At 41.6% G+C, this 13,923-nt stretch overlaps 1 protein-coding gene across 1 annotated transcript in view; it reads right to left on the reverse strand.

Annotated features, from left to right (window-relative positions):
* The window catches only part of ipo11 (importin 11), a 106,387-nt gene that overhangs the window by 12,702 nt on the left and 79,762 nt on the right, over nucleotides 1-13,923 (reverse strand). Inside the window, exons 28-29 of the mRNA XM_079161658.1 lie at nucleotides 12,692-12,787; nucleotides 10,273-10,357 (exon numbers count right to left, since the gene is read on the reverse strand). Coding sequence (XP_079017784.1) covers nucleotides 10,273-10,357; nucleotides 12,692-12,787 — 181 coding nt within the window. The remainder of the gene's footprint in view (nucleotides 1-10,272; nucleotides 10,358-12,691; nucleotides 12,788-13,923) is intronic.

Genomic DNA, 13,923 nt, shown 5'->3' on the forward strand with positions numbered 1-13,923 from the left:
CCCCTAAGCTGTATGCGTAACTTAACTTTGTCTGCACGGGCCAGGCACTGATGCAAACACATGTTCTCGCTTTCCAGTTCATGACGTCAAAATGATGATGTCTCGGGGCATCGGGTGCTCGTGACTGTGTGAGGCAAGAAGAATAAATCCATGTCATGAATTTTGAATGAAATAGCGCCTGCACACGAGGACTCTCACGTACGAGCATGCAGATGCGTGACGGGATTCACATCCCCGCAGCCAGTTCCCCACGAGTCCACTGACCAGCTGGTCAGCGGTAACGAGCGAAGGAAAGTTGCAAAGTGCCAACAAATTCAGGGTAGAAGATGACTGCTAGCTACCAAACGTGGATTTAAACAGTAACATTTTTTGTCAGACCTAAAGGATATGTAATATATATGAAAATATAACTTTTGTTCATTTACAAGAAAACTCCAAAGGGTACTGTGTTTAGGAAACTTTGGTTGCAACGTGTTTTCCTTACAGCGACACCAGAGTGTTTACTCTCTCTCTCTCATTTGAATAAATGTCTGCATTTTGAAAAGATGTTTTCAATTTATACTGTGACAAAAATAAACATATACAGATATATAATTAAGAGATGAGGTTACCATCAGTTCCTTATGTTACTGTTCAAACAGAGAGGGACAGATTGGTTATTGCAGATAAAACATTAAGATTAGTATTAAAGTGGCGCTATCAGACCAATATGCTTCCTTTGACAAGACGCTGAGATATCTTCTGGACAATCTTATTGTATTTCTCACTGATATATGAATGATATAGCTTAAAGCTACAGGATATATAATATATATATAAGACCTGAACACCTCAAGCATATGTTTTCCATTTCAGGCCAGAGACGCATCGTACTGAGGATTCCACAAAGCTGGTGTACACACACACTTCATGTCAGATAGAGAATGTGTGCCGGTCCCATAGGCTGGCTCACAAATAGACAAATCTCAAGTCATGACACAGACCGAGGAGAAAAATGTAATAAATGTGACAGATTTTATGCATGAGAATCTGGAGAAGAACCAACAATAAAAAAAAGAGAAGTGTGAGGGTGTTGCTTTGACTTCAGAATGTAAAAAATGTCGACTGCAGCCAAACTTATTTTCATCATTTACTCTCATGACAAGTTTGAGCTTGTGCTCGGCCGTTTTTGAACTATTAGACAGAATCATTGACTGTGCACAGGTTTAGTACCATCCTCAACAAGCAACTAAATAATGCAACATTATCTACACGCATGTGATCGTGGTTGCTTGCAAACTATCCAGCAAAAATTTGCAACATTACGCTGGACGCCTCCCACTCTGTTTTAACAGCATCTGTTGTGTGAGTGCCCCTCCCGCTTGCAGCTCAATACTAAAAGAATTATATTAATAGTCAGTTTATTTGCCCATAACTGGTGGATGGTTTTGCAAACCGCATCAAGAGAACTTTAAATGCTTGGCATCCCTCTTCAGACAATACTGTTAAACTGCCAGCTTTATGACATTGGCTGATGTATTGTAGATCAACATTTGCTCTCAGTCAATCATCGTTAATGCTTCATTTGATTGACTAACCAATCCGTCCTGAGCAAAGATCAATAGCTAAATCATTTTATTACTCGTCGGACAGGCCCTGAATTTGAGTGGATAGGACGGAGTGTCTAACAAAATGGGAAGCAGCGTGAAGCGGACTGATTTTTCAGCTCACTCGGCAAAAAGTCAAAACCAGTGGTTGGTCTCCGCTGTAGCGAGTCCCACTCAGAATGAATACGCTTCCCACTGGTAATTAAGATCAATTTAACAACTATGAATTGGCAGACCAAAGATCACTTATTCTCATCACTTGAATCACAATAATTAACTCCCGATAAATCCAACGAGTTGACAGGTGAAAACACTAAGCACACTTTGGGCTGCATCATCATTTCAACAGCTACAACTTTAACACAGAGCTGTAAGTGGGCAGAATGAGTCGAGCGCTCCCTGAAGTGAATGTTTTGCATTCTAATATCTTCAACAGCAGGTTGCAGTCTTCAGAGGCCTGCGTGGAACAGCTCAATCAGTATGGCAACACTAATGATGTTTGTTTAGTACCACTCTGAGTTTCATGGCAGACATATTGACAGAGCCAGAAAAGCATATATAGTATATTTAATAACAATAATTAGAAAAGTGCACTCAGTAGAGTGAAGATCTGTGCCGGGTTAGTCTGCAACGACCACCGCTGCAATGTTTGATTGAACAAATACAAAACCACAATCCCTTGTAGTCAGTGCTCGATTGAATTTGTCATATTTTTTAAATCAACGGATAAAATCAGCGATATTGTCTAGCGGCTACTAGCAGCTAACTAGCTAGGTCTTCCTGCCTTCACGCCGCTGTAGTCGGAGCTCGGTCGAGTTTGTCATTTGTCAAGTTGCTAAGTGATAGTGAGCACATTAGCGCTCCCGGGACGCTGTTCACTGATCACTGCTGCAATGTTTGATTAAAGAATCCAAAGACGAGTCTGAAATAAGGCCGCCGTTGATCATTTGTGACACCTACCGTCCGGTTAAGAGGAGAGTGAGGAGTCAGCAGTCGATGAAAATATGTTGTGAAAAAGTTTGAGTCACTGCAACCACGAGAAGTCCTTCAGCAAGCAATGAGCACAAACGCATTACACGGCTGATGATTGCAGCAGAATAAAGAGATTAGCTGAGGTCAGACACAGAGATACACACTCCTGTGTATTGTGCGTGCTTGTCTTAATGGAATAGCTCACTGGGACAGTTAACATAACGGGGCCATTGTTAATCTTATTAATTACTTCTTTTCCTGCTATGACCAGTCAAGATGTGTGCTGTGAAAAAGGTCCATGTTACCACGAAGAGAAAAGAAACGGTCACGACTGCGAGATGGAAAGTACAACGCTGCACCTAAATGACCAGAATTGCGTAGCATTGCCTCTTGTGATTTAACTTTGCCGTTAAAATGTATTTTCCCTGAATGACACCAGCAATGATTCCATTTAAATAACGGAACTTGAAAACTTTTTTATACTTTTGTATATTATTCTCATCCCTCTGGGGAATTCAATCTCTACTGACGCCACACAATGCCCACCTCACATCTTTCTAACTGAGAGGCTTGAGGCCTTTCAAAGGTAATAAACTAGCATGCTTTACCTGCTCTACGTCATTTTTGGTTCATTCAAAAAGAAAAATGGTAAACTACAACATATTTGCAATCCTGCCACACTGTAAGAACCCACAGCTCCCTGTGCTCTCGTGGACAAATGTCCGTAAAGCTCAGGAGCGACAGAGATGGAAACTCATTTTGATAGCTCTGTATGCCGCAGGCGACACAAAGGAGAATCTCTATATCTTGTGGTGCAGAATAACACTGTCAGAGAGGTCTGTTATTCAACAAAACCAAATTATGCTGACACTGATGGTCTGCTTGAGACTGGAGCAATAATAAAGCAGGAATGGCAAGCCTTCATTACTAAAGCTTTGTGTGGCCCGGAGTGAATTGATAACACACTGAAACTCATTTCCTATAAATATACACCTCTAGAGGACCCCGGGGTCGGGTTGATTGTTCGTTAAAATGAAATAATGACAAACTGGTAAATGACAAAAACAATTTCATGATAAATCGGTACTTTATCAAAGCTTCAAAATGCATTTTTCAGGTTCACTCTGAGCAACGACAGCCGCTGGGTAATAATAATAATAATAATAATAATAGATATAATTTTCTATCATTTCCTTTGTTAAACATCAAAGCATTCACATTTAATGGAATTGTCATTTAGGGGAACTTAATCAGACTTATTGCTAATCTACACAAATAATGAAAATGAGGGAACAATTTCATGACTAATTAATAAGTGCTGGAAAATGTTTTCTATTCACTCTGAGCAATAACAGCCATGGGGTAACAATGTAATAGGTATAATTCTTTATCTTTCGCTTCTCAAATTTCAAAGCACGCACGTTTAATGGGAAGCCCATTTTAAAAGCCATTCCATCAGCAAAAGTTTCACTGGAGGAGGTTTACTTAAGCCCCATTTGGATTACCGACGGGAACGGGCGGGGGTATTACCATACTTGTTTAAACTTCAACATATTTTACTTTATTTTTGTAAAAAAATATGACAGAAGTATTTGATTGAAAGGTAAAATAAATCCCAAAGTTGGATATTTGCTATCTTATGCTTTATTTTGACACACCATCATCGGCTGACTCTGTGGAACAACAAAAACAAAGTATTCTTGTACCATGATGCAATGAATCTTTCTTCATTGTAGACGCACTACCTCCCTTAACGTTGTTGTTGACAACATTAACCTTCCTAAAACGGCACTATTCAGACAGAACAAAAGATATCCCTGGCTTTCTTTCAGTGTAACATTAAGACAACACATTTATAAGACATTATAACATGTTGTACGACGACTACTTGACTGGGACGGCACAAACAAACGCACACTGATTCCTGCAACTCTGTTTGAGGACTTCTGCTGCTCTCAGAATCACCATATGTAAAATACAATCCTCTTTAAATCTGAAAAGAACAGTTCTGACTGTGAGCCTAATGTTTATTTTTTACTATCATATGTATCCACCATTACCAATACCAGTGGCAGAGAGACGCACTTCTGAAAACTAACTCATTAGCCTAATTGTCTGGAACAAAAAACTCATCAGTCACACATCCTGAGCACATGCTATAAATGACTAAACCAAGCATTCTGTTCAAATAAATCGAAACTACATTAAACAATAAACGGAGTACACCAAATCAGGCTTCTAAAATGAGGCTATGTAGTTGGTCTGCACCTGGGAGGCTGCACTATAGATAAACCATAAGAAGTAATGAATCTCATCGGCATGAAGTTCAATGCCAAGATGTGAATGAAACTTTCTGGGGAAATAACTCCATGTCTAGTCTTTTGTCATTTATGTCGTGGGGGTTAGGGGTCAACCTTAACCAATTAAAAACGTTTAGGCTGAATGGATAATTCTGTGCAGGCATTTGCATTAAAATAGACCTTCCTTAACAACTGCTGCCCTTGAGAAAGGCACTTCACTCTCATAAACAACCTTTGTCCTAATTATGAGTCTCTGTCGATACAAATGTAGCCTAAGCCTTGCTCACACAGGACTAATATTATCTGGGGACCTCATGTAATTTAGAAACTACTCCCCCACATCTATGTTTGGTGTGGCACATGCACACAGGATATATAGAACAGTAGATACCACTACAAGTGTCAGATACATATCATTCATGACTGCTCGTTTCACATCTCCCCATTCAATCAGTTTAGACTTGCCTTCAAGCTTACGTGCAAGTTGTGTAAACCGTGATAACAAAGCAGTATGTTGTATTTTGCCAGGATTCATCACACGATTCCACCTCTGGCCTCTATCACTATTCACTACATCAGGTGTAGCAACCCGCCCCCTCATTATATCTCAGCGCTACCTGCACAACGGTGCGTATAATAGGGCACTTTGGTCTTCCATTTTCATGTTTGAGTCTAATCAGTCACTGGCACCTTCTCACCGCACAAAAAGCTGTATGCATGTTGTTCGTCTACATTAGTGTGTAATAATAAAATAATATAGTGTGGGTGGGTGGGTGGGTGGGTGGGTGAGGGGAGGGGGCTGCAGCACAACAGACGGAGCCCATGTCATTAGCACCCAGTGGAGAAAGTCTTTGATGTCGCCTATCCCTCTTCTTGTTTGATGGCGCTGGCCTTACAGATGAAGCACAAGAATCAAATGATGCTTTGTGTACCGAGGACAAAACACAGCATCCGTTAGCCTAGCCTAGTCGCCTGGAACGCTCAGATCAAAGTGAGGGGCCCTTATGAATGCCAGACAAGATAGAGTGGACCAGTCAACAGCTTCCAAGACACCAAACAAACTCCCGCTTCATGCCCAGAAAAACATGGCAAGTCAAATTCAGGGACAAATCAGAAGATGGCAGCGGTGGCGAGGCCGCCTCTCCTGAACACAGAGACCATGAATCGTAGAGCGGCACCCAATGAGGACAACCCGTGAATGGAATGATGGGTCGAGAGGATTGCTGAGCTATGCAGGACATCTTAAGATAAACCAAACCCACGTATTTAAAGGTTGACGTTTGATGTTTTATCAAACATCAACCTATGTGTGTGATTTTCATAAATGTGCAGTGAAAGACCAGGTCCTGCTATTCACACCTGACAATATAAGTCTCTTCATTTAACACACAGATGTACAATTTCTCTTCGTTTAAAGTACACAATGCATGAGAAGACTTCGAGTCTGAGCTTTTCAAAGAATCGGATGTCCTCCTAGAACAAATCGCTTCATACTCTGCCCAGAGCAGCTTAACACGCGAACTATAGAGTCGACGAAAATAAAAAAACAAAAAACAATAACATGTTATTCAGAGTAACTAAATAATAAGGACATGCTAACAAACGCCAAACTTCAACTATTAAAATGAAACTATAACTAAAGATATTCAAATACTGTAGCTATTATCCAAACAGTGTGTCGTCACGGTCAAAGAAAATTCATGGACACGGTCGATTGTGTTACTTACTGACAAATGAACGCTAACACACACCAGACTGTGTGACGAGTGCTCGAGGAACACACTGACAACACATGAACTCATTGGCCCTTAAAGCCCCCACCACCACCCCAGTTAAGTGACCTCGTCACTTCTGGGCATGGAACCAAACGGACACTTTGCCCTCTACATAATGTCTACCTTTGACAAACCTTTTATTTGATTCAGAGGTTTCACTGGAATTCCAATTAACCGGGGAACATTTCAATTTGGATAATGAAGCACTTTATGGTATGAGGAGCTTACAGGGTGTGTCATGTACGAATGCTAATAGAATTAATCCTACAACCAATAATTGTACTTCTAATGAGTGACAAAGCTCAACTGGACTCAATTTATGGGTGACTTCTCAAAGCATGGATTGAGGGCACTGATTGCACATCACGCGCAACCACTATCTGCCCAATCTCAAGGTCCGATTCCAAAAAAATCATTAATAATGCATTAATATTACAGCAAAAACACCCTGTCAAGTTTGCAGCCGAGTGCAATTTGCTCCCTTTCTCCGTTTGCACTTTATTCATCTTTTATGTAAGATTGCAGGTGCCCGCAAGGAAGCAGCAAAATCTAATTCAACAAGACAAACCAGCACAATCATACAAATATCACCTGCAGGCAGAGAGACTGTGATGAAAGTGCTCGACAAGGGGAGGCTCCACGAGGAGAGAGTGTCAGATGAGGACAGATGAGGGGGAAAAAGGAGGGAGGGGATGCAGCAGAAAGTTAAAGGAAGGTAGCAAGGATGGACGAGGTATTATATATGGACACGTGCGTACTGAGGTTGAGAGTTTATTTATATTTTATCCTTCCAACACCAACCGGTTTTCTACAGGGCTCAACAGTCTGGAATGCCAGGCGCAAGTAGAATACCAATTCAGGCTAGTAAATAGAGGCAACTTACTTGCCTGATCTGGCAGTCCGTTTTTTTACGGAGCTGATGATGGAAGGAGCCACGGAGTGAATCATCTCACTTCACTTGAAGACAAAGTCATGATCTGAAGCTCAAGCGAGCATTTCAATTATCGTTTAAAGAGGAGTTCAGTTGGATGATGTTAAGAGGATGTGAAGCTCTAGATTCATTTACTTAAATAAAGATCAGACTTGATCATTAACTTGAGTCTTTGTTAGTTGACAACCGTCAATAAATAAAAGTGAAATTGACTTTGGGCAAGTAGATTTCTGATGGAACAAGTGAAAAAAAAGAAAGATAAAACGTTGAACCCTGGTATACCACACAAAAGACATGCAGCGCTTCAGCGGAATATCACTGGAAAGAAAGCAGAATATTTAACATCATTTCCAGCTTTTCTTTCATGTCAGTTCCAACAGCTGAGCAAAGTCAATCTCTATTAACTGCTGTTTTTAAGGTCGAGAATGAACTGTGAAGCTCAGCATTAGATACCAATACAGCCTGTACAACTATTAGAATATATAAAACATGCATAAAACTTGCACCAATGTCTACTTCTTCCACATACAGCAAACATTTATGATCCCTTAGATTCGGTCTTTGAAGAATCATGACCAAGATATGCACTGAGCTATCTCAGCGTCATTCTGCTAGTGCTATCGGCTGATGCATAAACTGACGGATAGACATATCTGCAACAAGCTAATAGGTCATCAGGTCATCAAGACAATTGTATGATTACAGAATTGGTTGTTTTAGGATTAACATACTGTGCATTAACAATATAACACTAAGACGCCCAGTGTGTATCAGGCACTTCTGTATTAGGAAGTGTTGGACACATCTTTGTCCCAGCCGTAAATACGACACCAACATTATTTAAAAGTGAAACTTGCAATTACAATAAGTCGAATGACAGGAAGGCAGCATATCGGTGTAGCCATAGAATTACAGACAGCAAGTTAGTGAGGAGTCCACAGTGTAACACATAAAGGGAATCTTAGTAGGCCTCAGTCTGGGAATCTTGGCCGTCCACACACCTGCCTGGAGGAGGAGGAAGAGTGAGTCTATATCCAGGACTAGTGATATGCATGAAGGTGAGCCCGCCTATATCTATTTGGTATTGCTTTACCTCCCCACTCGCTCAAGCTGCTTCATTCCCAGAGGGGTGACATTTCACGTCCCAAGTGCCAGTTTTCACAGCCCGGCTTCCTGCCTTTACCTGCTGCCTGACTGGCAATGCAGCCGACCCCGACACCTAACCCTGCAAATGGTGGACCTTCTGATGAAAGCTGGCTCAACAAAAGTGCAAGTAAACTTATAATGTAATTAAGCGACGTGGATGTGACTGCATTGAATATCAGCACAAAAAGTACAATTGATTCCTCTCCGACGTGTGCATTGTTGTCCCAACAAATTCACCAACGTGAGGCATTGACTTTACTATTTACTATGAGAAAGTGATAAAAACAAACAATATCCTCTTGTCTCTCACAAGCTCTTTCATACGTGCGCATACACACACATCTTTATACACCTAAATGCTTCTACAAGGCATGCACACACCTGCAAAGGAAAGAAACCACAAGAAAGCCTAACGAGTGAAACGCTAAAAAAACAAATGTTCATGTTCCTCATTAACTTTCTCCTCAAACTGCAACTAGAAATCAAACTGCCTCACGTGGGCACACACACCCGCCACACATATGCGTTCATGCACGCGTCGCCGAGCACACACACCCACACGCGTTAAGAAGCTGGGAGAGGCGCGACTAAGTCTCCTCTCCTCTATTCCCTGAAGAAAAAAGTCAGGGTCTGGGCTGAGGTGATAAGTGCACTGGGAAATTCTCACATTCTCTCACTCACACACACTCTCACTCACTCACTCACTCACTCACTCACTCACTCACTCACTCACACACACACACACACACACACACACACACACACACACACACACACACACACACACACACACACACACACACACACACACACACACACACACACACACAAAGTCACACTAGAGAATAAACACAGCTGTATTTCTTTGTATATAAATTCAATTTTGCTCGGGCACTCATTTGGAGCACACACACACACACTAAAAAAAACTATATTTTTCACATTGTGAAGCAGTGTTACAATTTCGGAGCTTCCACCGCGTGACGCGGAGCAGCAGAGGAATGGCGCCCCATACAGATTGAATGCTCACGCATACATGCATGCATGCGTCATTGTGCCGTTTAATTGGTATACACCCCCCACCTAGGGGCCGGCCATTTATAGGTACTCAAAGGCGTCCGTGCTTTCCTCAAGTGAATCGAAGCATACTGCGAGCTGCTATGACACATGCGTGCATCCAGGGGCTGTACTTAAAAGTGATTATGTGGCGCACTGCATGAAAAGATGTAGCAGCTATAGAAGCTGAGAGGTGGTTGACTAACGAGTGTGTGTGGAGAGACAACGTTCCTCTGTGCTTACTGGAGAAATGAGTATTTTCTGGTCTGGTTTATTGTGGTTGAGTGATTTATTCTGGATTGCGAGTGCCAGTGTAGTACAAAAGATGCCACAAAAGGTGAGGACTAGCAGAGGACATGGACATTATGTTCAGTAACATAACATTATTGAAGCTATTTGTGTGAAATATCAAACGAGAATGGGACCACAGAACAAAAAGGTTTTGCGATTGTAAAATTAGATCTTTATTGTGTGTGTACAATTGTGTTTGTGTGTATTTCACTGACCAGTTTCTTCCTCTTGTCCTGCTCAGTCGGTGGCTCCTCGTCATCACTCAGCTTCGGCTCCTCAAAATGGCTCATCAGCATGCAGCTGCAAACAATAATATCCGACTCAATATTAATAACCACGTATAAACCTCAACAGTAGGAGACAATTTCAGGACAGGCAGCGTGCGAGCACGAGTGCACACGCACACACAGGAAAAAAAAAAAAGGCTGAACCCTCTGGCACTCGAGTACACAGCCCGGCCTGCTATTCATATTGGTTCATCAGCATGCAGAGAGAATTACAAGCGGAACCTTTGTGCTCAGTCCAAAGTCTGCAAAAGTCTTTTATTTCCTCTGCGGCCCTTTTTTCTCTTTTTACTTGATCCTTTGTGTGAGTGGAGGTAAGGTAGTGGGGGTCTCGAATGTCACATTTGGTGACTTTGACATGTGGCATTTTAAAACTCGTGATCAGAAATTGTAACTACATTCTACCTAAACTCTGACTAATGAAATCCAAACTAATAATAGAGCTCGTTTATACAGCTCAGATACTCCCATCCAGTCTCTCTATTCTGGAGTGAACACACCTTTAAAGTGGCTCAATATTTCTAGAATAATGCATCAAATGACAACGTAAAGATAATGTCACAATGTGAAAGAAGCCACTCGTACTGATAAACCTACAGAGAATTAGCACTTTAGAGCTTCATAGCGATTTACACCTCGCAGCTTTACTGTTTCGGTTCACTCCCACCATCTCATGTCGGCGTTTCGGGGCGCAGCAGGCAGCTGGCATCAGTGGAAAAACACCAGAAGCAGACAGACACAACAGACATTTTCTTCAGGAGTTGGTGACCAAAAACAGAGCTAAAAGAGGATGAATTATCGGCTTACATGTTTTATTTATTGGTGTATTTGATAAGGGACAGTGCACATTAATAACAACATTGCTGTAAATGTGCCAGAGTTAGCCAAGAGGCTATTTGTCATCTGTAGTCCCACATTGATCAGGTGGCCAGAGACAGCTCAGAATGAATGATAATGTTGCTCCGTGACTGCTGGATGTGCCATCAAGATCGCCATATAAACTTAAAAGTTGACTATATGCCAACGTTGTGTTCACAACTCGTTTCTGCTGCCCCTGGGTGGCACAAAAAAAATCCGTTAAATTGTAGTTATAGCTACATATGGCCACGTATTTACTTCCATTTTTTAAAACTTATGAAGTTTGAATTTTGTTGAACTGAAAGTACATCTTTTCTTTTCCTTTAGTTTAGTTATTAGAATCTTGCACATTGATCCTATGCAGCTCAGTTCAGTACAAAAGACATTCACACTGTTAATTCCCTTTACAGTAGTTGAGAAACAAGTGACTGATTTAGTACAATAACACTGTACCATGATGAATTGGGCTGCCAACTGGCATGTTGTTTTACTGAATTAATCCATGGCAGCAATGACTTCCATTGTTATTCCAAACCACACGGGAACAATTCCAGACCACTTACAAGAACAGAAGAGTAAAAGGGAAGTCTTAAAGGAAGACTACAATACCCAGTGCTTTCCGTCTCAGTTGATTGCATTTACAAACAGTGAATAAAATGTGCATCCACAAATATGTTTTATGTCTGTTATGAAGCACAACAGGGGACCAAAACAATTTAACACATCACCGGCAAATAAGGAAACATTTGCACTCACCGCTCTACCCAACTTTTCAGTTTATTTCACACTGGCACATTTTAGGAGGGAAGCAGAGGAAATGTGTCTGTGTGCAGGTTAACGTCCGGGTTTGTCACACCACAAACACATTTGTCTTTAACCACCCAGCCAAATCAGAACGGTGAATAAAAATCACCACGTATATAAAGTCAGGTTTTAAAATTGTGGAAAATTAAGCAGTATACACTGTGCTGAAACGCTGATAGCGCAGTGAGGGTTGATTATACGAGCACAGTATGTACCATGGATGTATGTACAGTATATAATAATACTACTTCTCTTTGGCCATCTCACTGCTGCGTGACTTTATCGTCCGTTTTACAGTCGCGGCACATTGAGCTGGGGTGGGGACCACTGATGCTATGTGCTCTAATTTCTACATAGCGCCAGGGGACGGTTGTGCAAAGTGACGTCTCCAGTGCATCATCAAGACATAATTTCAGGCCCGCCATAAAAATGCTGAACACAAAAATGATGAAACGCTGCTAAGTCAGTCTTCTTCAGGGCACTGTCATGCTCCGTGAGCAGGGCTGCTTTCATATCATTGATTTACAATCGTTCCTTAGAGGTTTGTTTCCCAAGGAGCAAAACAGATATGTCAACATTCATTCAGCATGCATGAGAAAAGAAAGAATGTCTGAAAGGTACAAGTAATGATGCAGATGTTTTTCCTTGTGTTTTTCTCGGTCAATCAGTGAGAACCACGCATACTTACTCTTTGAAGGTGCTTGTTTCAGGATCTTCCGTCATCACGTCATGCAGGGCCTCCACGGTGATGTTGATGATGCCGCAGAACTTGTCCTGGATCACACTGACGACAAACAGACACCACCGACTCATTACTCATAAGGTCATTCATTCAACAGCTTCTATGTTGGAAAGAAAAACAAAGCTCGATGCACGTATATATATATAAGGAGTGAGAGAGAGAGATGGTCATCTGCCCAAATAAGCAAATGGTTTATCAAGAGCACCATGACAACAGAGAGCAACAGTCGAGGTAAAATCCTGGCGACACTGAAAGTGATGAAGTGTCTGTCAAAAAAAACATATGGCCGTCCACAGAGAAGGGGATCTATGCCATTCATCAACTCATGTGATAGGACACGTGTTCCGTTTGTATGCTTCTCACCATTTCTCCATTGGCTTTTGGCTTTTTTCAGAAAGACACAAAAGGCAAACCAATAAAGAATAAACATCAATTGGGTCATGGTTGAAGACATTTCTCTACTTTTATGATGCCAGAAAAACATGTTCCCATTGCACTGATCAGTCGCTTATGATAAGGGGGATTTTCCACCTAGAAATGCAGTTTTATTTGATTGTCTCACTCACTTATGTGTGAAAAATAAAAATCAATAACGCTTTACGCGCAGCCTGGCGGTCTGAGTCTTATTTTAGCCACTGAGGGGATTCTTCCAGATAGAAAGCATTGCTTTAAAATATACTGGCTCGCATCACCCACCACCCTGGCTTAGAGACAAGCGGCAGTCATTGATGGATTATTTGAGCCATTCTTCCAAAGCACTGGAAGGGAAGTGGGGTTTGCCATGTCAATGGGAATGAAAAGCAGGGAGGGAGAAGAATACAAAGACACAACGAGAGAGTATGTGGCGGTATGGGCACTGGAGCATCAGAGGTACTGTCAGTTCAGGTGCTTGGCTTGGTAGACCCCAGGCAATGCTGCATGAAGTTCACTGAGCGTGAAGTCTGGCAAAAAATTGAAAAATCAGTGCATGACGGATACATACCCAGCCAGTAAAAACACGCCTCTCTCTTATTTCTCATGAGTGGGAATCACTATGCTAGTGTTTGTTTATTTTGTTAATATTGACATCAAGACTGAAATCACGTGAAAGCTGAGCTACAGCAACAGGGCATCCATCTAGTCAGCATATGACTGTTATTCTATTCTGCACTGACATGAACTGTGTACTTCTCCAGTCA

The sequence above is a fragment of the Pholis gunnellus genome (genome assembly GCF_910591455.1).
Source record: "Pholis gunnellus genome assembly, chromosome: 6".
Lineage (NCBI taxonomy): Eukaryota > Metazoa > Chordata > Actinopteri > Perciformes > Pholidae > Pholis > Pholis gunnellus.